The sequence below is a fragment of the Ambystoma mexicanum genome, chromosome 1q, assembly GCF_040938575.1.
Source record: "Ambystoma mexicanum isolate Mex_15411 chromosome 1q, UKY_AmexF1_1, whole genome shotgun sequence".
In the NCBI taxonomy this organism is placed as follows: Eukaryota; Metazoa; Chordata; class Amphibia; order Caudata; family Ambystomatidae; genus Ambystoma; species Ambystoma mexicanum.
This window is the reverse complement of record NC_090922.1, coordinates 782,900,675-782,927,483: the sequence shown is the minus strand read 5'-3', so window position 1 is coordinate 782,927,483 and position 26,809 is coordinate 782,900,675. Positions and strand designations below refer to the sequence as shown.

General features: G+C 44.8%; 1 protein-coding gene across 3 annotated transcripts in view; it reads right to left on the bottom strand.

Annotated features, from left to right (window-relative positions):
- The window catches only part of SWT1 (SWT1 RNA endoribonuclease homolog), a 2,657,341-nt gene that overhangs the window by 1,594,154 nt on the left and 1,036,378 nt on the right, over window positions 1-26,809 (bottom strand). For all 3 annotated transcript variants that reach the window (XM_069641360.1, XM_069641359.1, XM_069641361.1), the window contains exon 11: window positions 2,245-2,405. In XM_069641360.1, the coding sequence (XP_069497461.1) occupies window positions 2,245-2,405 (161 nt within the window). The remainder of the gene's footprint in view (window positions 1-2,244; window positions 2,406-26,809) is intronic.

The window sequence follows — 26,809 nt, the reverse complement described above, 5'->3', positions numbered from 1 at the left end:
CCAACAGGTTAATATGTAGTTTGGACTCTGATAGAGAGCAAGGACCGCTGATTGCCAGTTTGTCGGTGTGGGCTCCCCACCCTGTGAGTGAGGCGTCCGTCACTACTGTTTTCTCCAGCCATGGTTGTCAAAAAGATTCACACTGGAGAATGTTGTCTTTGCAAGCCCACCATAAAAGGTCATGAGCAACTCTGCTTGGAACTTGCAGTTGGTCTGACATAATCCCTGAGAATTGGGACCACTGAGTCCTGAGAGCCCACTGAAGGGATCTCATTCTCATTCGGGCCTTTGGCACCAGAAAAATGCAGGATGCCATGAGACCGAGCAGCCTTGGGAAATCGAAGGCCGGATGATGCTTGGCATTCTGGAATTTTGTTATCTGCTGAATGTGTTGAGCTCTCACCACGGGAGGCAAGGCTTTCCCCGAGGAAGTATCCAGGACTGCTCCGATGAATTTGAGTCTTTGGAATGGTATCATATGGGACTTCTTGTAATTGAGGGAAAAGTCCAGTCTGTGAAGGGAGTGGCAGGTGATACTGAGATGTTCCTGGGCTTGTTCGGTCAATCGTCCAGGTAGGGGAAGATGTGAATCCCCCCCCCTCTCCTGAGACTTGCTGCCACTAACGCCATCAACTCGGGGCAGAGGTCCGCCCAAATGGCAGAACTCAAAAGTGATGAGAACAGCTAACTGCAAACCTCAGGTACTTTCTGCGCTTGAGATGGATAGGCACATAAAAGTAAGCATCCTGAAGGTCCAATGATACAAACCAGTCTTGGAGTTGGAGAGCCTGAAGGATCTGAGAAAGGGTAACCATCTTGAACTAGTCCATCCTGACGAACTTGAACAAGTTTAAGTCCAAGATGGGTCTCAATCCTCCGTCCTTCTTGGGAATGAGAAAGAAGGGGGAATACCAACCCTTGTTCCACTCAGCTACTGGTACATGTTCCATTGCACCTCTCTCTAGCAGGATTATAATTATCTGCACAAGGAGCGGATCTGGAATTTTGGCAGGGTTGGATCCCAGTGGATGATATTGAGGCCTTTTTTTGAAAAGTAAGGCAGTAACCTTAGGCAACCGTTTCGAGTGCCCAAGCATCTGAAGTAATGCCCCGCCATTCGTTCAGATGCTAAGAAATTCTGCCTTCCACCGGGGTCTTGTGGGTCAAGGGCTCAAGAGGCAGCTGCAGTAGTGGCTGATGGTAAAGTTGCTGCTGCGGCTGATTTAGCACCCCTTCCTCATCCACCACGAGGGAATCTTCTTTGTCCCCTTTGTCCGGCCTATCTTCCTCTACCAATTGAGGGATAGAAATGAAAAGAACTACCCCTCCAGGAAGATGAGCCTGAATAGAGTTGTGTTGAGGTTGCAGAATGCAGGCGCCAAGGGATTTAGCTGCGCCTTCGAGGCCTGCAGCTTCTCCAGACTCATCCTCCTTGCTGCCGAACAACCTTGAGCCGTCAAAGGGCATGTTGAGCAGTCTGGCCTGCACATCCGGGGCAAACGCTGACTTCCTCAACCATGCAAACCTGCATAGTACGGTGCTAGCAGCCATGCATGTGCTGATGCAATCAGCAGTATCCAATCCCGACTTGAGACATTCTCACATTGTCTCCTTTCCATCCTTAACTATAGCTAGGAAGCTGTCTCTTTCTTCGCCTTCCGGGATGTGATCAGACGCCATGGCAACAGTCCCACATGGTATAAGAGAATCTTGAAAGAGTACAGGTGACGTTGGTAGATTTCAAGGCCATGCTGGCCGACGTGAAAATCTTACGTGCCCAGGCATCTACCTTCTTGTCATCTCCATCTGGGTGGATAGAGGGGTAAGCAGATTGCCTAGTTGATGTGGCAGTCTGAAGTACCAAGCTCTCAGGTGTGGGGTGCTCGGTCAGGTATTCTGGATCGCTGCTGGAAGGCCTGTACTTCTTTGCAAAGTATCCGTTAACTGCAGGTGCAGATTCCGGCACGTCCCAATATGAAGTGACCTTCCTCTGAAGGGCTTTGTGGAAGGGCAAAATTGGGTCCTTCTGAGGGCCTTGGTCTAGGATGTCAGTCATATCATCCTGTTCATACGTAGGGGAAGCTCTGCTCCAACCCATATACTCTGGGGCCCTATTCATGAGATTTCTATAGGTCGAATCTGCATGTTCAAAACTTTCAAAAAATTACAGTTAATTATCAGTTTACCTAAAACTGGTCTCTCAAACTAGTCTTCTTTCGAATATTGTGAATCAAGAAATCTCACCTCTACCCAGAGGTCTTCAAAGGCAATCTTCATTTCAGTTTCTAGTATTTTGGATAAAGCTAGTCCTAGACATTTCTCCAGGTCTGAAACAACAGTTCTGAAGGGGTTACTTGCGTCACTACTTGAGTTTTCACATGAATTATCATTCTTGGAAACTTGACCTGAAAATGAAGAACAAAAATAACTGATTACTGAACAGAAAGAATATGCTACTAAATTACATTATACATTAGTTAGGCCTACGTATCCACTTTGCAATATCAGGGAACATTTTGGAGTAAAACAATGTAATCTGGTTTTCTAAAAGATACAGCCATTTTGTGGAGAAAACATTAGCATGCTGTAGGGGAAAATGAAAGGGCCAAGTAACCCTGGTTGCAAAATGTACCTTCGAGTCCTAGACACATGGCAATATTTCTGCACTTCTGATGACAGATGCAGTAACTCTTATCGCAGTTTGAATGTGGGACAGAGCTCAAGCAATATGCCTGAAACCAGAATAGTTTATTTGGGTATTCACATGCAGCTTTTGTTTGCTGTGTGTCAAGCTGCCTTGTACATATTCAATAGTGTCAGGCAGACAAGGATAGGCCTGTTCATGAAGTTAAGTGCTAAAATAACAGCACAGTTGTATGCCTCTTATGATCATGTGCACCTTTTGCATTGCTGGCCACATACTACAATTAGGGATAATTGAGAGGAAGGTCAAAGCAATATTAATTATTTTGTTTGAAAATGCACCAATTCCTGGGGGTGCCACCTCAAAGCGCTTGGGAAAAACTAAAACAGGCCACTGAGTACATTACAAAGGTGTGAAATATACACAAGAAATAGGAATCATGGAATGAGATTACATGCCAAAAGTAGCTTCTGTAGTTAGCAGTGTTATCAGATCTAACCTGAGAGTTGGGTTACATAGGGCGTGTGATGCTTTGGCTAAGGCACGATTGGTTAAAAACATTCTAGTGCTTATAAAGGTTATTCATATTACAAGCATAGAAAAAAAATGGAAGGAAACAGATTACCTTTAACCTTTTAAAAGACTTCGTACTATATTAAAGCTACACAAAGTTCTTGATTAGACAGAATTTAATTTGGGGGGATTCTGTAGGTCCTTTTTGGGTCCCTATGACCAGTTTCCCAACCCTACCTTATTTATTGGGATCTCTGCCCTATTTTTGTGACCAGGGGGACTACTGAAATCCCCCTGCTAATGCAACGCTTTTAAACTCTTAAAGGTTTAGGGTCCAATGGTAGCCTATAAGGACCTGGACCAAGCAGCTCATTTTGGCCAAAGGGTGATGATACCACCCTACATTGGATTAAACAAGCAGCTGTAATTTGGATTTGGCTTCACCATTTAGGTCCTGCTGTGCCATTTTGTTTGAGGCTTTTTTTGATCAGGGGAGGCAAGCAATGGCTATTGTGCACAAATGGGGTCTGCAAAACAAGCTATGCACACTGCACAATGGTTTGAACTGGTTTAGACCAGTTCCAGGCGCACACCAGGCCATTTTACATGCTATAGGTGTGGTCTTGGGCTAATGTTGGCTTTAGGGGCCAACCAGACTGAAATTACATGGAAGGCAGGCAGCTTACCTACCTGCTGGAGGACTCCTGATATTTTGGGCCCTTGCTGCATTTTCAGAAGCAGATCTGGCCATAATGGCTGGACAATGTGTCCTAGACTGGTCTCCAATTTCCTTTTTCGGTGGCTGGATGTTCTTCCTGGGCCTTCCTCATCCTCTTGCAGGCCCGCCTAGTTGGGGATTCTAGGGCAACGTATTAGGGCTCCTCAACTTTTTGCTTTTTTGGACCAGGACTTTGTTTCGATGGTCAGAGGGACTTCTCCAGAGGTCCCCTTGCCATTACAACCCTTCTTACCTTACGTATGATATATGGTATTGAGCGGGCCTCAACGTGCCCAGTGGCAGGGACGCCTCCCTAGGGCGATTATATAGCAGAAAGTGGGTTGGTGGCAGCTATACTTTAGTTTTGGCTACAGCATTGGTACCGCAATGCGGCTCTTTGGCAGGCGTAAGGGCATTTCTTTAAATCCTGCTCTCAACCATTTTGTAGTCCAGGCCAGGGCAACGACGAGGTGGCCTGAAAATGACCATTCTGATCACGTGAGCACATAATGGCAGCATCTATATTTTGGTTTACACCAGTTTTGGCAAGTCCAAGTCCATAAGCTCTTCCCCTCACTTCCTGTGTGGGCGGTTTTGGCTAGCGATAGTCCTACTGCCCAACCAGAGTAGCTGGTCATCTGACTGCCCCCAGCGGCCACTAGCAATTTGTGGGCTGGCCCTAAGCCAGACTCTTTTTACAGTGATATTTTGGCTCTGTCTGGCTCCTGCTTCTCTCCATTTACTGTTCTGCTGCTTGCAGGAAGTATGTTTGCTGACCTACGTAAGAAGATTTTCCCATCGATTCTAGCCATTTGTTTACATTTAAAACCCTTACTTCGCTATATCCTGGTTTTGTTTTTTTGGCGCTGGAGGTCCAATCCGGGCTTCCTGAAGTCTCCTGCTATCTCTGCACATCTGATGGTTCGAGCCCTACACACTTGAACCATTGTCTGCATCGTTTACCACCACAGGAACCTTTGCTTGGCTGTGGGTCTGGGTCGCTGCCACTGTACAGAAGGGGGTTGAGGCCTCAATATCCACCAGACCTTCAGCTTGGGATGTCTGGGGGTGCCTCTTGGTATGATCCATTTCCTGGGATCATTTGCTGCTGTACTGCAGTTACATTTTGTCCAGGGAGGCTCTGGGAGCAGTCCCTGTGGGTTTCAAAGTCTTCCTGGAGTCTTCCTCGCTGGGATTTTCACTTCAGGCTTAAAAGGCTGATGTAGTAGGAAGACTGTTTCTTTCCTTGGTCGTCTTGATCATTGATGGCTCAGGTTGGAATCCCCTTGGTACCAAAACCTGAAAACCGCACCGAAGGAAAAAAGCCCTGTACTTACCAGGTTGTTCTGCATGCTTGAGCGGTTTTCTACAGAACTGATGTGACCACATAGCTTGGATCCTGGAGAGGATGATTATTTGAGATACTAATCTCCAGAGGTCCAGAATCTATATGAGGCGTATCTCTACCGCATTTCCCAAACACTTTCCTCACGGGTCCTCCTACTCTGCTGCATATTCCTCTGGGGCTTCTGGTTTGTCCATGGACCTCTGGCTCTCTTCTTTGGGGCTTTTCCTGTGGTGGTTTGCTGGCGAAACCTGCACTTGTGGGTTAGAACCGACTTGACTCCTTTTAAGCTGCTGCCCCATTGACTTTCCTCCAATTGTTTCCTATGGATTTTTCAACCTGCATTGGAAATCTCTCGAATTGACTCCAGCGGAACGTACCTGCCCCAAGACATCAGTCCTGTACCGACAAAGGGGTTCAGTGAACTCTGGATCAGGAATCATACATTTAGTACTTACCTGTGACTTTGAATGCATTTTTAAAGTGATGCTCTGCATTTCGCTAATGATGAATGCATGTTAACAGAGTAGCACTGTAACGGAGTGCTGAGGAGCGTGCTACAGTAGTAGCAGTGTGTTTCTTTCTTCTCCTTAAACTATGGGCAGAGCATTAGGCCAGCAATTCATAAGCTTACAACGAACGCCGAGTGCTGGAGCGGAGTGCCGAGGAGAGTGCTATAGTTGTAGCAGTGGATTGCGGATAGAAGCCCAACATCCCCTCCTTATAGACAGTAAGCTCATTGGTGAATAACATTGAAAGATTTATGTGCTATGGGGTAAAGGGCACCATTCTGTGTCAAATAGGTTAATTGACTCAGTAGCAGAGACACAAACTTTAATTTCGGACACACCAGAAACATCAAAGTTAACGTTACATGCACGCAGATCAACACACCAGATTCCACTGCAAATGAAACAACCAAATGAAAAATTACTGACTACTGCAAACTGAACACGAAGAGTCTTGGCACAGGTCCGAATACTATGCTAGTGTCAGAGGGGCCAAGTGCAGATAAGTGCAGTTTGAAACACGCCATTGATTTGAATTGATATTTGATTTCTATCGCGCTCATACACAAGTGATTCAGAGCGCGACAGGGTAAGGGATGGGAAAAGGGGAGAACAAAAACAACAATCTTACTAGGCACAGCGACATGGTGACATTAACTATTTCAGACTTCAGCATTCACTCTCTGGCATATCTGCCTTATTTCTTTCCCCTGAAATGTTTTCATCAAACTGAAAGTTGAATTTTATGGGAAACAAATACATTCATTTTTTACATGAGGGTAAAGATGCAATGCCCAACACTCTGCCTTCTTTGATTAGTGAATCGCTGGTCAGTTGCTCCTTTTTTTCCCCAATACATCAAAGGGAGCATTATCAGACTAATAATTTCTGTTCTATAGCAATCTCTGGATTAAAATGTGTTTTATAGTCTTAACCCAACTATGAAACGTAATGAATTTGATTAAACCTCACGAAGTGAGCAGTAGTCTGATTGAATGCGCCATGAAAACCCAAGTTATTACAAATGGAATAATAATTAATGTAGACAAGTGTGTGTCATATGACACTGTTTTGATTGATGAAGCGCCTATACCCACTAAGGCACTACACACGACTAGCCCCATCGTGCCAGATTGCGGACTGAAGCAAGCCAAAACATTTCAGCGAACTAAGGGTGACAAACCTATATGAAAATCTAAATGCTCATGGACATTTCTGCTATCTCTGCACCTACACCCTGTACCAAAGATGAACATCCAACTGTCAACAAAGCCAACTTTTTCTCTTACTGAGCAGTTAGAATCGAAGGCCAAAGGTAAAGCCAAGCGAGGAAAAAGAAGTAAAACAAACAAACAAGTGGGCTTAGAAGAGTCCATAAGAAAATGATTATTCCTTTTTTGAGCATACCCATGATCCACCCGAACGACCAGGATTATGACTCCGATTGAATTACAGGGCGAGCAGGAGGTAGCAGTTTCTGATATATCTAGTTCCTCAAAGATTGAGCAACACCACATAGCTAGATCAAAAACCCTCATTTTCAGTAACAGATTAAAAACTGAAGTTCCTCCGAATGCAACAATAAAAAACAGTTTAGTCATCTCCAACAACAGATCGACTAAGGAGTGCTCAATGGTAAGGAATAAGAAATTTTCCTGTGAGGAAGAATTTGTTTTCAATCAAAAAGTGGGTTTGGAAGTGATACGCAATATGCAATATGAAATCGCTCTAAGGTTTTCTCTCTTTTACAGGGTGGAGGAGGGGATCAATTACGGTTTGTGAACTCTAAAGATATTGTGTTGATCGAATTTATAGATGACACTAGATTGGATGTCATTTGTGTTAATAAAATATCCACATTACAATACGAAGGTTTACTTGTTTTGGGCTGAAAGCTATTCGATCCTAAGACATATGGTGCAAATAAAAAAAGACCAACTAAAAACAATCCTCTTAATAATCTGACAGAAAAAGATCTTGGAGTAAGAAATAGTATCTACAAATGTGTTTTAATGACCCTGCGCACTCAACATGCAAAATTGATTGGCCTTGGTTTCCTACAGCTTTAAACATATTTGCTTCATCTGAAAGAAAACTTTAATACACCTGATCTAAACATTTTATTTTGGAACTCTTAAGGATTCGCCAATCTCGTTTGCAAGGACCCAGGTTTGACAAAATGTTCCGATTTTGATACAATCCTACTACAAGAAGCGTGGCTGGATAATACTCTACTTTACATGGCTATAAAGTGATTTTAGAACCTTCTATGAATGCCACTTCTCCAACCCCAGAACGCGCACCGGAGGCCTTATAGTTGTTACTAACCATAGGTTTGGAGGTGATGTAATATACCAAAACACTTTTACAGCAGGGATCTTGGTAAAAATTATTGGCTCTAGAGTCCAGAATATGGAACATCTACTGCTAGTGAATATGTAGTTTAATCCAGTGGAGAATTGCATAAATGAGATTGTTGTCTTTCTACATTTAGATCTGGGTAATCTTGAAACTTTCGAGGTGGTAGTGGATGGAGACTTTAATTCAGTATGTCCTAAACTAAACAATGGATTATCTACCTACCCATATAATTGCAAAGGTAACACCAAAAATGGGGCACCCTTTGAGCTGAATTTTCTGATATCTGGGATATGAGTAAATTTAATGGGACCATTAGAGAAGATATCCCAATCAAAACCACCTGGGCAATAGCCAAAGCAGCAACAATAGGCTACATTTATTTGTTACAAGCCCCGTTTGCTTCATGCAAAGAATTAAGGGGGTAGAGACCCCACCCCACTGAGTAATCACAGTATTAGGGTGCAAAAGGTGGCAAATCACAAAATGGAACTATTCATCCTGTGAAAATGTGAGACTACAACTATATAATAGAGTACAAGAAAAGAGCCCCAATGTAAAGACCACGTACATGAATCAAGAGCGTTAAGGGAAGAAATTATTCAAAATTTGGGTGAGGCATTACAAATGTATTGATCAGCATAGATCTAGCTATGTTGAATACTCTGATCAGTAATAAATTCAAATGTTTGGGATCGGAATAACATGTTTACCAACAAAGTTAAAATACAAGCAAATCCGAGAGCGCTAGGGGTAGCAGACAATGATGGCTGTGTAATGAACAGTTCCGCGCTCCTCCACGCTGTGCCTTTTTGTGATGTCCATGTCCCCGCCCCTACACCCAAGTTGGGGTGCCGGAAGCAGTGTGGCCAGCTGGCAATACTAGATGCTAGTCCCTGGATTGGTGAACATAGGGAGGGAGCCACATAGACCGGTTGGTTGAGGCATTGGCTAGGCAGGCACAGGTCGCGAGTCCATCCAGGGCGGACCAGAGTGGGCTGCGTAATCCGGAAGAGATGGATTGAGCTTCGACCCCTTGAAATACAGGTTGAGCAGAGGGGCCCAGAAAGCAGCAGAGCATCTTCCGGTGTGGTGCCCGTAGTGCGCCCAAAAGAGGGTGACAGAAGCCACGAGGTCCATGCTGGGGCAGGGAGCCGTTGGGAGAAGGGGACCCAAGGGCGCTGGTTTTCGAAGAAGAAATTACTTTCAATGGACAGGGAGTATGTGGGACTGTGCGGACACAGTGGGGACGAGGCCCACGGGCTGCAGTGTCTGCCAGTGCCGTAAGTGAAGTGCATCCAGGCCCTGGAAGAGTGCAGACCCCGGTGTATGGGCCATTCTGTCCTGGTGGAGCCCACCTGGTGGTGAGTGGATTGCGTGCAGAGGTGCTGGGCTATCCTGGGGCATGCTCCAACCCAGGGCTCAGGGGTGCCAGGAGCTAAGTGACTGGTGTGCAACGGAGGGCCGCAGTCAAGGACTATGTTACGTTAAGTCATTGGGGAATTATAAGAGGCTACAGAATGGCCTGCTAAGAAAGGAGGGTGCCCTGGAGGAGTTGAGGGGTATGAGGGTAGAGTCTAAAGTCCTGGATAAGAGTGAGAAAGTGAAAAAGGGGACGTTCCTCAAGTAGAATTTTTATGGGAAGGGGGATAAGATGGACTTGTTCTTGGCTGCTAGACTGAAGGCGCAGAGAGATGGGGTGTATGGGATATGGGGTCCAGATAGGTTGTTGCACGAGACTCCGACAGGAGTGGCGGGCAGCTTTGCCACATTTAATGAGTAGCTGTGTAAAAAGGGTCCAAAACCACGAGAGGGAGAAACAGGGTTATCCTGAGAGCATTACCCTTCCACGGTTGACTGAGGAGGAATGGGGAATACTGGAGTCTTCCATCTCGGTGGAGGAGGTGACAGTAGCTATAAGACCCATGCTGTTGGGCAAAGCTCCAGGGGAGGACACACGTCCTCCCCTGGAGCTTTGCCCAACAGCATAAACCATGAACAGTAAAACCCTTACGGTGGGCTTTTAGAAGAAGTTTTCCATTGCTCTGATGCCTCATTTGACAAAATTATTTAGCCATATCCTGGGTATGGGTCAGATTCGACCCAGAATTTATGAGACGTGGATTATGGTAGCACATAAGGAAGGGAGGGACCCCGAACATTGCAGCTCATTTAGACCGATTTCTTTGCTGAATGTAGATGTGAAGATTTTTACACAGATTTGGCTAGTAGGGGCGAGGAACTTTTGCTGAAATTGGTGCAGCCAGGTTAGGTAGGGTTTATCCAAGAAAGAAAGGGTGCTGCCACAATAAGGAAATCACTAAATCTGATTGAGATTTCTAGAAGAGGTTCTGAAGAACCAGCGCTTCTCTCGCTCGATGCAGAGAAGGCCTTTGATCGGGTGGAGTGGGGCATCCTCCATGAGGTAATGTATACATTTGGTTTTGGGGATAAGGTTTCAGAGGGGGGTTTGGGGCATTGTACTCAGACACGAGGGCTCGAGTTGTGGTGAATGGTAAAACCTTGGCTCCATTTGTCTTGCATCTGGGAACCAAGCAGGGGTGTCCTCAGTTGCCACTTTTTTTATTTGATTGTGGAACCTTTGGTAGAAAGTATCCGTTGTGTGGAGCAGATTCAAGGGTTTCGGGTTGGTGATTTGGAATATAAGACGGGTCTGTATGCGGATGACATCTTGCTACATTTATGCAACCCAAGGGTGTACATTTCAGCTGTCCTATCCGTTATCGAAGAATACACACACTTGTGGGATTTAAAGTTAATAGAGAAAGTCCGTCCTCTTCCCGCTTTGCCAGAAAACCAGGTGCTGATCTTGGGGACCTTGGCCAGCTTGTTTTCAAGATGCAGGCAGAGGGGTTTAAATACTTGGGGGTGATCACCAGAACGCTGGATGGCTTATTCAGAGCAAACTACCATGTTTTACCAGCCGAGGTGTACAAGGATTTACACACTTGGGAAAGGTTAACCCTCCCCTGGCTGGGTCGACTGAACACCTTGATGACTTTGCCGCCAAAATTATTGTACTTATTTCAGGTGCTCCAGATCAAGGTCCCAGACTTAGCGTTAAGACTTAGTGTTAAGGGAAGCTAGGGGATGGTTACTGTGCTTTCTTTGGCAGGTGAAGAAGAGGAGGAGGAGTATCTCATATCAAAATCTCACTTTACCGAAGGATAAAGAGGTAGTGGGTATCGCTAAATGCTCAGATGATGGCCCTGGCGCCACACTTCCGTATGGATAAAGGAAAACAATGGGTGGCACTGCAGAATTATTGGCTGAGGCCAGTTATGGTGGGTGAGTGGCTATGGGCTATGTGACAAATCCAGGGTGTTCATCCCTTCTCCCCAGCAGGGAGCCACTCCCTTTGAGGCTAGGGAGGTGAGCCCGCTCAGCAAGACCCTCCTTAGGGGTCTGAACAAGTTGGACCTCACTGGGAGTGACTCACTTCTGTGGGTCGAAGATCCCATTCCAATAAGGAACCTCTTGCCCGGAACACACTATCTGCCTACATTGGAACTAAAAAGACAGTTACTGCTGTTTTGAACACTTCTGTTTTGAATTCCCCGAATAGTGACATTTCTTCCATCTCTTGGACTTCAGGTAATGCTGGAGATCGCCTCTACGCCACAGTCAAAGAGCATCTCACTTTGCATTTACCAAATAGTGACAATTCGTCAAACTCTTTGAGTACAAAAAAAAAAACACCTGTCCTACGTTCATTCTGTTAGCTTCAGGGAATACTGAACACATCGTGAACGCCATAACCAGCGAAGAAGGACACTGTTCTGTGTATTCCTCTGATGTATCTAACAGAGGAGACTGCTACCGAGGGAAGAGAATCGCTACGCAGAGGTGAGCATCCGCATCATTGCCTTCCTGGAGGGGTGGAGTCACGCGTTATTCAACTAAAATTCTGCATTTAAAAGCCTGCATCACCCAAAGTCCCACATTTCGGGACTACGAAAATATCGTATTCGAAAATACTGAATTTGGGGAGCGGGGGTTTGCGGGGGTGTCCCCCAAATCCCCTAATTCGGTATTTTGGCCTGCGTGGGTACCCCCACTTACACAACTTGTGTTGTGGGGAGAGAAAATAATTCTGAATTACAAAATGCGAACCAATGTGATTTTGTAGTTCAAGATTTTGGTTTTTGTTATATTAACGTACATCCGAGCCACGCTGGTCAACAGAGCCTGTGGCACCAAGAAATGCAAGCTAAGCGCTAGCCGCATGCCTGAGGGTTTGCGTTCTACCCAACTGGGAAGCCGATGTCAGAGGAGAGGCAGGGACGGAGACTCAATCGTCTCATCTGGTGGTGCTACCACAAAGAAGCTCTTTGGGGCCGGAAAGCCTGTAGCGAACGCCGTGACTAGACCACCTGTGGGAGCTAGGGTCTGTGATGCTGGAAATGCATCGGAGGGACAGGGCCTCCGTATCCTTGTCCTTTACTGCTTTTATCGTGGGTTCTGTTGTGTTTTCCGCGCAGGAGTTCATGTGGGACTCCTGGTGGTGCAGCTCTCTCTTTTGGTTTGGTGAACGGACCCGTGGGATACCTTTATGGCACCCATGGGTGGGGGTACAACCCTGTGCCCCTAGTGTATGTTTTTGGGCACCTGTGGGTGGCCTGCCTAGCAGGGTATGGGCTGGTGGCAGCTCCATGCTCAATTTGACAGGTGCGCGGAGTATCCTCAATTTTGGGATACCCCGGCCCTGCCATTGGGATCAGTTGATTCCTGATGGAAAACAAGATGGCCCCTGTAGTCTCTTGCTTTCGATTACCCATTACCTTGTTTTCCCAAAGTCCTGGGAAGCCCTGACTCTGTCCCTTCCCCCTGACTGGCTGTTCGGTGGAAATGCCATATATGGTGTTGTGGAGGCCCGGCCAGACTAGCTGGATCCTTCCCAGTGCTGTATGTTGTGGGTACCTCCTGTGGGTGGGACCTGGGTGAATAGAGTGCGTGACGAATATGCATTCTGTGTTGTGGATGTCTAGTATCTGGTGGTTGACACAATGACTGAGACAGCCCTGACCGAAACCGGTATGAATGCAGCTTGGAGTGTTGAATGGCTCGGTACTTGTCCCAATACACAACTTGTTGCGAGTGTCTGGAGAGAAGTGAATGGCCTGAATACCTTGTGTGCCTGATTGGCTGCCTGCCTGCATGAATGCCCGTAGTCGTGATTGGATGCTTGAGCGTGACCCAGCGGAATGAATGGTAGAACAACAGTATATCTGGGGACCTCTCACTTGCAGGAATCGTGTTCAGAAGCTGAAGTCCACTACGACGAGTAACTGGAGTAACTGAAGCTTGACCTTGAAGCCCTGCTGGACGAGAAGAATTGCTGTTGCTCTCCTTCGCAATCTGGAAGCTGCTGTACCTCCAAGGACTGACCCAGAGAGGACCTGGTAAGGCGCCCTCTTCCCGAGCAATGAGGGGCCATCGTGCACAGCTGATCTTTGCCAACGCTCCCTGGTAGACAGACCTTCGACAGGCTGCCGACCCAATACGGGGACTGCTGCGGAACTCCAAGGAGAAGCGCCCGGATTGTTGTCCACCACTGTCGAAGACCGCCGTCGCCGACCGGAGCCGCCTAAGAACTTCATTTGATCATCGGACGCTCTCGTCTGCATCGTCACCCGCTTGTCTCCCGCTGGAGAAGACCCGACCGTCGACGCGCGAGGAGCATCCACTGGTGGGTTTCCCGCCACCCAAAGACCACAGAGACGCCGACGACTCGACGTCCTTGCTGGGCCACAGTTCTTCATCACTTTGCGGTCCAGAACTATCGTCACCGAGGTGCCCCGCACGCCTCTTCCTTGCAGGACGCCAACGCTCTGTCGTCGACTAGCACTGCTAGGAACGAAGCTGCCACTTCACTGCCATAGTTCAACCTGTTCACCGTCGGACGTTCGACGACCCGTGACTCCCGCCTTAAAGGGAGTGCACTCAAGAAGGGCTGTCGATTCCCTGACACCGAACGCCAAGTTCCCTGACACCGAACGCCAAGTTCCCCGACACCTCTCGACGATCCGTGGCTCCCCCCTGAAAGGGAGTCACTCAAGAAGGATCGGTCGACGCATCGTCGGAGAACTCTACTCCACCAGGTACATTGAAGGGGTAAAACCTTAATAGGAAGAAGTGAGAATATTGAACATATGGATGGGCTTGTGCTATATATCTTTATTTACAGGTTGCCCAGGTGGGGGGGGATCTCCACACAGAACTGTGTCTAGGTAACGGGTCCAGCATTCTGCCTACTGTTTCAACCATCTTGCGTTCCTTCCTATCTCTATTGCTGGTTTACTCGTTATTGATCTGTGTGACATGTTAACCGTACAGTTGATGCACTTTAATGACATTCGATAACATTGGTGGTACCACTTTAGAATTGTATATATTTATCATTCTTGACTTCCGAGTACAAAGTGCTTTATTGTGATCATGTACATACCTTTGAATAGACTGTTTTCAGTAATACAGTGTGTGGACATTCCTTTGTGGGGGTTCGGGGACTACACTGTACTTAAGAACCAGCCCGCATCACCTCCTGAGAAGCTAGGCCTTGATTGCTCGTCCATTGCTACCATAATAGATAATCTTGGCTGGGGTCTTCTGTGCCTCTCCTGTACCATATAGAGAGCAGAAGTACAGACACTCCCTACCAGTCTTTGCAGTGTCCTCGAACTCTTCACAAGTCAGACCGTAGCTAGCAAGCCAAATAGCAACCGTGGAGCCGAAGAGGTCATGGTAGCCTGAGAAACCCGATCAAGGCCTTGAGTGAAGGCTACGAAAATACCCTAAGTAAGGGGGATTGAGAAAGAAAGATGGACATTTTAAATTAAGGCTGAGAAAGCAACAGAAGGGATAGAACTTTGATAAGATTGGGTGAACAGCCACCCTATCAAAAAACTTGGATACAAGAAAAAAAAAAAAAAAATATATATATATATACACCGCGTCCATGTAGTTATGGTTAAGTTGGTGTTTCCATAGGAAGAGCATTTTTTGGGCGGCTTATAACTTCGCTCCCTCTGGATGAATCCTCACCAAACTTTGCAAAAAATGTATATAGCCCACTCTGAATTCTTCTGCAAAGTTTGGAGAGGTTTGGTCCAGGGGGGGCAAAGTTATAGGGGGGGTCCCAAAACTTTTTTTTTCCCATAGACCTATGGGAAAAAACTTTGCGCACGCCTACAGCCCAAACCGCTGGACCGATTTACACCAAATTTGCGGCAGGAGCGGGGGCTTGACCAAAATGTAAGGCAAAAAAATTAGTGATGGCTCCGTTCGCTTTGCGGACGGACTTCCCGGTTCGCTCCGCGGACAGTGCCCTGATTGGCCGAGCGGCTTGCGCGATGTCCGCGGACATCCGACATGTTCGCTGATTGTACGGCGTGGTGCGTGAAGCGCGTCAGATTTTCTGTGGCGCCTGCCATCTTGCATTTGCGGACGACCGCGGAGAAACCTGGATTAAAAATTGTATTTAGTCGAGTGTGTTGGTGTGTAAGAGTGTTTGGGGAGGGTGGGGGGAGTATGAGATAGGTGCAATGTTGTATTTTTTTTATGTGCTAGACGCTTTTGTTGTGTTCGATTTGTCTGCGGACAACACGGCTGTTCTGAAATGTTCGTAAATAAGCAGAATGGATTTGGTGTCAAGTTGAAAGTGTTCTAATAAGACTCGTGGGGTCCTGGAATGTTCGCACGGGGTGTCCTGAAGATGTTGTCTGTATTGTTCGTTGTCAAGCTGAAAGTGTCATAAGAACACTCGCGGTGTCCTGAAATGTTCATACATAAAGAAAATGGGGGTGTTCTGAGGACGTTCTCCGTATTGTGTGCCTGCTTAGCTGTATCCAATGAGGGAATGGCACAGAGAGTGAAGTGGAAATGGTAGAAGGGCTGTCTAAGAGTTATGCGGTCTGCGGACAGGGTGTGGTACATCCGGGGTTTTCCAGCAAATCCAGCATGGAAAGAAGACTGTAGGGATCAGCCAATCAGATGTTGAGGTTGTGGATTTGTGTTCAAAGAGACTGTGTGCAGTGAAGATGGCAGAAGTGGAGAAAGTCAAGGTGTTGGTGCTCGGAGATATGTTTGTGCATGGTTTACAACAGTATGCTCAAAGCAGGCATGTTGCAAAGAATTTCGATGTGAAAGGAGTGGAGGTCGTGTTGAGCACTGTGCCTGATTGCAATGTACAGGGAATTGTACAAGTTTGTGAAGATATGGGCAGGATCAACAGTCCCCATGTGGTAGTTTTGCACTATGGTGCTTTCCATTTGGGCTATGTCAGTGCCCCTACTTTGTTGGCAGATTTGGAACACTTGGTTCAAGCAGTAACGAACATCCTTCCAAATGCCAAAGTAATTTTTTCTGGATTAGTACCTAGGGCAATATGGGACAATAGTTCAGTTTTTTGTCCTCAGCAAAACAATGCTAGGTGTGTAATCAACTGAGGCATGTGTGCATTCATGCTTAGAGCTGGTATGTTCTTCTGCAATAATGAGAATATTGATTCCAGTAATGCTGTTTATTTTAAAGAAGATGGCATTTCCTTATCTTTTATGGGAAATGCCATTCTGTTTTGGAATGTAAGGGTTGCTTTGGAGAAGGTTATATGAAGATTTTAGGAGTAAAGTAAGAAAAAAAATACAAAATAACAGGTGTGTCAAGCATCTGCAAAAAACCCCCCCAAAATAATGCCTCTTTTCAGAGCCAACTTCAAAGGGGAAATGGGGCACACTATTTAAATTTTACATTCACCACGCTCAGATTTTCGATATGTCCACGGACATGGCGGTAGTCCGCGGACATCGAAAACACTAGCTAGGGGTTCAGTATGTTCTATGTTACATGTATATAAAGTCAGGGATATTATGGTTAAGTTGCGCTACTAAAAACCTATCAAATTCAGTAAAAAAACTTTGTTGAAGGGACGTTATGTTTCAAAGTAAAACCGAAAACCCCCTGAAATTAGGCAGTTATGGTAAAATAAGCAACCATAACTCGCGCCAACACTAACACCCAGGACATCAAAGATGACATCACAAATGTCATTGATGATATCACTGATAACCTCACATGTGCATTTATTTTTCATGAAAACTCTGTAGGAGGGATTTTTTATAATGTTGACCAAAAAGTGTGAAGAATCATTTGAATAAATATCATGAGCTAATTAGTGCATTAAGCAATGCATTGATATAAATAGCATTCTATTATGAAGTTCTATCCAGTATACTAAGAAACTCATGCAGAAACTTAGGCAGTTTGTGCAGTATACATGATGAAGGTGCAATATTCATAATCTAACATGTAATAAGTAGCTAATAAGACCCACTTAACACATAATTACACTTAATACAGACTACAGACAAAACACAAAGAGACAACAACACATACAAATATGAGTATATACAGGGACAGAGAAGTAAGCAAAAAAGCAGAAGTAGTAGCAGAAAGACTTCATAACCTAACTGATTATCTTTATGCAGAGAAATGATTGCTCTGTTTCAAAGGTGCTACTTTCTGTACATATGTGTATCAAATGATGTCAGTGAACCCTAAGGAAAGGAGTGTGAGTACAATGTATACAAATATGAGCATATACAGGGAAGGTATAGTAATAAAAATAAAACTATGAGAAAGTGCTGATAACTCTAATGATTATCTTCATGCACAGAAAGGATTGCTCTCTTTCAAGCCTGTGTCTTCCGTTATATATATGTTTCATATGATATGACTTGACCCCAAGTCTACAAATATAGTACCTTTTCAATTTTTACTTCCTGACGGTTACTGAAGAAAACTATGTGGCTTAGATATGTCAGTAAAGAAAAAAAAAGGGAGAGCCAGCCATGTGATGTCATCAGTGATGTCATCAATGACATTTGTGATGTCATCTTTGATGTCCTGGGTGTTAGTGTTAGCAGTGCACGGTGGTGCGAGTTATGGTTGCTTATTTTACCATAACTGCCGAATTTCAGGGGTTTTTCGGTTTTACTTTGAACCATAACGTCCTTTTAACAAAGTTTTTCACTGAATTTGATAGGTTTTTAGTAGCGCAACTTAACCATAACGTCCCTTTTAACGAAGTTTTTTCACTGAATTTCATAGGTTTTTAGTAGCGCAACTTAACCATAACGTCCCTTTTAACAAAGTTTTTTCACTGAATATATATATAAAACACATGCCCCTTTGCAGTTCTAACACTGCAAAAAAACCAAATAGATGGCATGTACAAGAGAATCCCAGCACACAAGACCTTGCTACTTTAAAATAACATCTTTATTGCAACATTTTACAGCACATTAATACAACAGAGGCGAAAGGATTCACCCCTGTGACAGCCAATAGGTTGTACAAAAGCACTCACTCCATGGGTGGAATGAAGTCACGCGTTCCGCCTGAATGCTCAGGCTTCCTCAGACTAATGCAATCCAAATGTGCCCATAACACCATAGAGTATAAAAAGAAAAGCGGCTGCAGAACGTCCCAATTCGTGTTACATCAAGTGTCTGATAGTCATGTGACCGCATCAAGAGTAGTTACTGAAACAACATCTAAAATTACCTCCATATTGAAATGGTCATTTACCTATGTATGTGGTACTGAATGTAACAATAAATTTCACACTATCACTTCATACATACAACATGATATTTCTGATGTCATCTTTGATGGCGTGGGTGTTAGTCTTAGCAATGCACGTAGATGCTGCGAGTTATGGTTGCTGAGCTTACCATAATGAGGGAATGTGCAGTGTTTTTTGGTTTCACTGTGAAGTATAACATCCTTTTAACAAAGTTTTTTTACTGAATGTACACACATATATATAAATATAGGGCAGGGAACGAAAACAAAGGGGCTAAACCTGTGAGGTCATCAGTGATATCATCAGTCACATTTGAGATTACATCTTTCATGTTCTGGGTGTTAGTGTTAGCAGTGCACAGTGGTGATGGCAGGTATGGGGGCTTAGTTTACCATAACTGGTGAATTTCAGGGGTTTTTCGGTTTTAATTGGAACCATAATGGGGAGGTTGGAATTTTTTTTGTAGTGAATTTTACAGGTTTTTGGAAGGGTAACTTCATTATAACATTGTGTCAATGAAGTTGTTGTGCTGAATATACACTGTCATCATGTGATTGTGGGAGATATGTAGTATAATGTACGTACTTGATAAACATTTAACATAGAACATAGAACATAGAACATACAGAACCCCCTCCCTATTGATATTCGAAAGGGACGGACTGAGCGCCTGTTTGCGGACGGGATCAACATTACCCAAAGATGCAGGGGGCATATGAAAACGTACTATTGTCTTACACAAAAAATCTGCAACGTAGAAGAAGGAAATAAAGACATAAGTAGTAATAAGTCAATATGGAAGCCTAAAGGTGTGAAATGAAAATGACACATTTAATAACCATGTAAACCATGTAGAATGAAATGGATGGTACCATAAAAAAAAAAAAGATGCCTCCATCGTAATCACTTCACAGAAAATATGCAGCCTGGACCGACAGTGGAAGGACGCAGTAGGACGAAAGGAAATTACATCAAAATAGTGAGTTAAAGTCATTTTTTTGTCTGTGTGTGTTTTTGGTATGTGCTGCAGAAATAATAATGTCTTTCTTTTCTTTTGACACAGAAATGGCTAGTAATTTCGAGTGGCTGGAGGAGAATTTTCCGCATGGGGAAATGTCTGAAGACAGCGACAATAATGGTACACACTGCTCTGCATATGCAAAATAATGATCAGTATTTTATAGGCATTTAACATATGTATATTGTTTTTGTACAGACCAGGAAAGAAAAGAAGAAAGGCCAACAAACGAGACATAAGAAGACTGGATGAAAAGGATTGAGCAGAAAATGGATGTACTGAATGACAATTTTCAAAGTTTGAGGGAGTTTGTGGAGGACTGTGTGAGAGGAAAAGTATGTTACCATTGTCCCACCTGTACCTGCCCCGCTTCTCCATTCCCTAGTGAACCATCCCCAAACCTTCAAGAAGAAAATAGACGTTTTGACGAAACATCCATCCCTTCTTCCCCTCACAGATCTTCTCATAACCAGCCGTGTTGAATCCTAATTCCCCTATATTTGTGTCAGTATCTGCTTCCCCCCCTATTTCTTTGGATTGAAGTGTGTGTGCGTGTGCGTGCCTGCGTGCGAAATGTTTTTGTATAGTAGTTGTAGTTATAGAGTTTGAGGCAAAACATTTTTTTTTTTAAAAAGACTTAAAATGTTCGCGAACAGCGCGTCTGTTCGACCTATCCGTAAGGAATGGAATGTGGGTGTTGTAAAGGCAGTTCACCTACCCTTGCTAATGTCAAGTAAGATGGAGTTGATGTTTGACCGCAACATCTGTTCAAGTTGCGCGTACATAAACAGAAAGCGGTGTCCTAAGGACATTATACCTCGCCGTGCCGCTTACAAACGAGATGAAACATGTTCATAGAACACAACAGGTGTCCGGGATGGCTGTAAATAAGCAAAATGGGAGTGTGTGTTAAGGACAGTATACCGGTCCATATCGTCCGCAGGCAAAATGGTGGCATCCGTAGAACAGGCGTGGTGGCTGGCAAGTTCGTAGTCAAGCAAAATGGAGTTGTCCCAAGGACACTAGACCTGTCCGTACAGTGAGCATATCATGTATGCACATGCGCAGCACAACCATAAGGATAGGAAACATTGCGCCTGCCCCTAACTGTCCGTCTCACTTGTGTCGCACTTTGAATTAGTTTGAGAATCGAACACTGTCCGTAGGACACTTGCGCGCATGCGCAAATTTGTTACTCTGCATTTGCTGTCCACCGGACTCCCATTTCGGTCGCGGATGTGTTCAGGACGTCATCATGTGACCGCACCCACGCTGAACATGTGGACTAATTTGCGCAGTTTGTGTGCTTCCGCAGCAGTACAAAAGAACTTGTAGACACAAGGCAAAATATTGTAGAGTGTAAAAATATCATTTCACATATCAAAGACAATAGCTTACCTGAGGACTTCTTATGTAAACATTTTTTACCGCTTTGCAGTGATGAAGACGGTCACGAGGCACACCCCTCCACCCCTATAAATGGCCACACTCGAGCGCATCTTCATTGTCCTTCTAGCTATAGCAAATTGAGGTGTACTGCCTTTACTGCTGTAGTGACCAAAAGTAAAGTAATCAGTATGGCTTCCATGGCTGCTGTTGGTTCATTAGCCTCTGCACCACCCCCAAACCCGCCACCACCGCCACCTCCCCAAGGGCCTGCAGAGAGATGTACGGGGGAGGATGTAGAGAGCGAGGAAGAAGAGGAGGAAGAGAATGAGGTGGAGGAGCACTCGCCGGGAGTCGTGGGTGTGGCAGTTGTTTTCTGTTTATGGGAACGTACCAAAAGCATGTGCGAACCTGGTGAGGTGTAACAAGTGCGAGGGGGTGCTGAGTCACGGGAGATTTGGTGCGTACAGCTTTCGTACGACAACCATGCAGTGACACCTCACTTCGTTCCACACTACGGACATTCGCAAGGTGGTGCCATGTGAAGTGCGTAGTCGATTGAGTTCCTCCACAGCATCCTACATGTCCGATCCTCCCACCCCAAGAGACACTCCTGCGGAGGAGCGCCTCCCTCCAGCTGCCTCACAAGCCATTCGCAATGCTGTTGACCCTTACGTTTCAAAGGTGACAATAGTGTGTATTTATTGTGATGTAGTACTCTGCAGGGGGGAGGGTTTTCGAAGTGCTTTTGAGGCTACGGTCACTGAGCACCAGAAGATCTGCTCCTTACTTCAGTGAAGCTCACCATATATCTTTCTCCGTCCACTTGCCCTTTCTTATCCCCGTGGCTTGTGTTCCTTCCTTACCCTCCTTTGGCCTCCTCTCCTAGTGTGTCGTGTGCTGAGAAGCAATAAACGTGAAAACAACAAAAATTACAGAAAAGGCTCTTTTCAGAGCCACCTTTCTCAGTTTAACAATAGAACTATAAAGTGACCGTTTTAGACCCCTGCAGAGTTGTGGAAAAGTTCACGGACAGTTGTAGGGAAAAAAAAGGAGGGTGAAAGCGGAGCAAACACAATGAAGTGTTCTCTGGGAGTAAGTGGTTGCTCTGAAAAGAGCCTTTCGGTGGTGTGTTGTGTGGGTCAAAAATTCTGGATTGGAGAAAACGGATTGTCACATAGGTTATTGTGAATCCAAAAGAGGTCGCAATGCATTTTGTACATTGCGAAGAAAAATCTGATTGCCAGCATATGCGAGATGGACTCCATCTCTGCGGAAAATGAAAGAGCTGTGAAACAAAATGTTTTCATTGTGGAATGAGGACGTGCCACCAACATCTCTTAAAAAGGCACAAACGGCCTTATTCACATTGCATCTCACTTTCTCCATTTGTGGACCAAAAGCAGAAGAACGCAGCCATATTTGTCTTTGTGCAATACAGGAAAAAAGTATTTGACAATTTGGAAACATGTCCATGAGCTTCGCCAAGTCCTTCCTTCATTGCAAATTGCAAAGAAATTACAGAGACCTGGCCTAAACTGTTTCCTCCGCAATGAATGATCAGTATATCTGGAGGACGCTCTGTCAGTAGAGTAACAGAGGTACCAAGTCCAGCCACCTCATGCCACGCACGCCATGCCAGTGCACTTCCACATGAGGAAATCCGAGATCTGCAGATAAATGCAGCTTTCTGCATGCACCTTCAATCAATGTATCCAAAATCCAGATAATCTGTTTTCGAGCACACAGAGCCATGGCTGTCTAGTCTCCTGTCAGAGAAAAGACGTTCTGACTACATATCTCCATACAGAACACACCCACTGACCTTTACTGACCAATCCCTACCTTCGCACATTCTCATTTCCATGAGTCTCCACCCCAAAATCCCCTTTGGTAAAAGGCGGCGCCTGCAAACTACCGCCATGTTCGCGGACACGTACAGGAGCAGAGCGTGACGACTGTACATTTAAATATTATTCCCCTTTTCCCCTTGAAGGTGGGCTCTGAAAAGAGCCGTTTTTTTTTTTTTGGGCAGATGCCTTACAGACACCTGTTATTTTTCTTTTTTTTGTGTTATTTTTTGTTCTTACTTTACTCCTACAACCATTACAGTACCTTCTCCAAAGCAAGCCTCACATTCCAAAAGAACATGGCACTTCCCAAAGAGATAACGCAACACCATCTGCTTCGAAATAAGCCGCATTACTGGGAACAATGTTCTCGTGGCTGCAGAAAAACATACCAGTGCGTAACATAAAAGCACACATGCCACGATAAATGATACACCTCCCAATACTTTGATCTGGACAGAAAAAAATAATTGTTCTCCCATTTTACTCTAGGGAGTAAACCAGAAAAAATGACTTTCGCAGTTGGAAAGATATTCATGAGTGACGGAACCAACTGTCCCAAATTTGCCAACAAAGTACGTGCAGTCACGTAGCCCAAATGGCAAGCACCGTAGTGCAAAATTACCACATGAGGAGAGGCCATCGTACATATGTCTCTGCAAACTTGCAGAATTGCCGCAACATTGGCATCAGTCTCAGCGTTCCACACCACCTCCACTCCTCTCACATCGAAATGGTGTGACACATGCCTACTCTCGGCATAATGTTGTAAGCCATGGCCAAAAATGTCTCCAAGCACCAAAACCCTGACCCTCTCCACCTCTGCCATCTTCAGTGAAAGCACCGTCTTTCGATACAAAAGAGTAATGTGAACATCTGATTGGCTGATGCCTTCAGTCCCCTTTCCATGCAGAATTTGCTGTAGAAACCCATATGTGACACGCCCTACCCGCGGACAAGCGTTGCCTACGTGCGGCATGTAACTCTTATCCCGTCCTTTCACCCTTTCCACAGCAGCAGCAAATCGAGTCCCTCATTGGACACAACTAAGCAGTCACACAACCATCCGCCAATCTCATTGAACATCGCTAAATCTAACGCCGTCATCAACATTGCGCACTTCAAAATTACTGTCGATAATTCTGAATGGAAGTCGCATATCATTGCAAAGCACCTACATCAGAAGCTACTGTGCAAGTGTTGCGAATTTCTACGTACAACTCCATGCATGCGCACATGCATGAGTATAGAGTACAGGTATGTATATCTTAATCCGAGAACATTTGCAACCCTTATGATTTAATGTAAACAAATTAATGCCGTTAAATGTGCATAGGCAATACATACCAACGCTCCCCCTGTGCAAGATGTCCGATTTATCATTGACAAACCGCACAACTTCTTATTGTCTTCCGCATAACCTATACATACGTTGCAAGCATGCCTATTTAGGGCGAAACTCAATTTTGTATTAGAAAATGTCAGAGTTGTGTACTGTGTACGGCCTACAGAAATTCTACTTGCAATGTAATCGTATGACAAAAGTAAGCGCTCCTGATTGCTGTGGTGACATCTCCCTCTGAGGGTCTCCCGATTTTTCGGCCTCGTGCTTTTAAATTGCAAGTACACATTTTTTCCCCCCCATCTACTACTATGCCCTATCGCTTACAAACCTCTCTCCTATAGATAGTACACCTTGTAAAAAACAAGGCATTTTCATAACCTTAAAAATGTTAGCAATTTTGAAGGACTTGCAAGTAACATATTGCAAATACCATGCAAAGGCTGCACAGAGTGAAGCGAAATGCACACATGCACTGGGTTGAAATTAGGGATGTAACGGTATAACGGTATACCGTTAAAGATACCGTGAACCACTTAATTGACCAATAATAACCGTCACATTGTTTATATCGGTATACCGTTTATACCGTTAAGTGTGCTTTTTAGTCTGATTTGGAAAGGCTGCAGAAAGCAAGTGCTGCGCAGTCTTGGTCTTGCACTGTTGGATGTGCCATCTGCCAAGTAGTTTCAGTTGGAGCAGTTTTTAATGCCATTCCATAAACCACACGTGCCTGACACAATCAATATGTTAGCAATAGGAAGAATAAATACAGTGCCAAGAAGGAAAAGGGTTTACTTTGGGATGGCGGCTTTGGGGTTTATGTATTTATAATGGATAATGTTTGCTAAACATATGACAATGGGGGATTTCCCTGGTTCTATCATTGAATTTACATATAATAAGTCAAACTGCAAAATTCACTCATCTCTGTGGGTATTCACTGCCATACCAAAGGTGACATGTCCGTGTTTACTGAACACCTTTTGGCCCGCAAGTAAACTAAAGGCTGTCACATAAAGAGAGAGTGCGTGTGTGTGTTCACGCGCACACGCGTATACTACCATCAGCCTCGATTGATCTGTGGCGTGCAGGTTATCAAGATGGCAACTAGTTCATCTTCACCAGTAGCCAGTGGGGGAGCCAAAAGCCTAAATGACCACGTAAGAAAAGCTATTAAGTTTGCTTTGCCAGTCGCAGCAGGGCTCTCCCCTCCTCCTCTCTGCACGTGTGTTTGTGTTTGGTGGAAGCAAGGGGTGACATTTCAGTGGAAAGTATGTTTGAAAAGCCCAATTCTGGTCCTGGGTGCCTGGTTTTGTTTATGATGATAAATCTGACAGTTTATGACCTTTTAGAAAATCTTTGTTAAGATTAGTTAACTCCACCTGCTATACCGCGATAACCATGATATACCGTCATTTGGCAAGAAGGTTATTGTACCGTCATAAAACTAATACCATGACACCCCTAGTTGAAATATGAAAGGAGAATGCTCTGACGAAAGCTGCACAATTAATGTGTGCAGTATCAGCACTGCTGTAAACACACAAAGTAATTAATTTTGTTTTTTTGAATCGCAGTGAAGACTACTCTCCTGAGAATCAACAGCATCTACACTGCAGACGACATATCCGAAGAAACCTGGTCATTTTTCAAAAAAAAGTAAGTACAGTACTACCTTGTTAGGCAGAAACCTGTGCAGTTCCCTTAGGGACCACTGCAAAAGCTTTAGGACTACAGGTGGTTGGCAGTAAACCCAATTGGCAGCAGTCTGTACCACCCAGATTACCTGGTAGCTGTGGCTGAGCAGTCAGACTTCTCTCAAGATGAGTTAGGCAGTATATAGAGTATACACAATAGGTACAGAGATACAGTAGCACAAGCAAACACTGACCAGAGCTTTGGTGTAAAAGTATATAATTATTTATTTAAAGACACACTTGTAAATTACACTAGCACAAAGAGGTAAATAAATTCAACACGCAGTCACCATTATATATATACAACACTAATTACTTATTAGACAAGTCTTAATGAGAAACACCGCTCACAGAGGTGAGCGCTTAACATAAGATGGCACTTTAATAAGTTATAAAAAAAAGGGAGGTAAAAGGCAGGGTTATGAAAGCACACACATTTCAATACTTTTCAAAGAACCACAGTGAGGCAGATTAGGCTACTGGAGAGCAAGGAAGTTTAAATGCCAGGCCCACTCTTAGAGAGAGCAAGCGAAATGTGTCCAGGATCACGCAGTGGGGTTATGCCCAAAGAGTCTTTGTAGAAAGTTCACAAAAAGATTGAGATCAAGTCAGGAAAAGTTAGTTAACAGGTCCCAGGCTAGCCCAGGTTACAAAGTCGAGGATTTACTGTAACCCCGAACGATCTGTCGCAAGGGAAGCCAGGGGGGGACAGTACCTGAAAGTGGAAAGAATGCTCCAGCGGGGGCAGTTGTCCCTGGCCGCGGGTGCAAGTTGGTGTTTCGTCCAGAGGAAGAGGAGTTCTCGACGTGGAGGAAAGCTG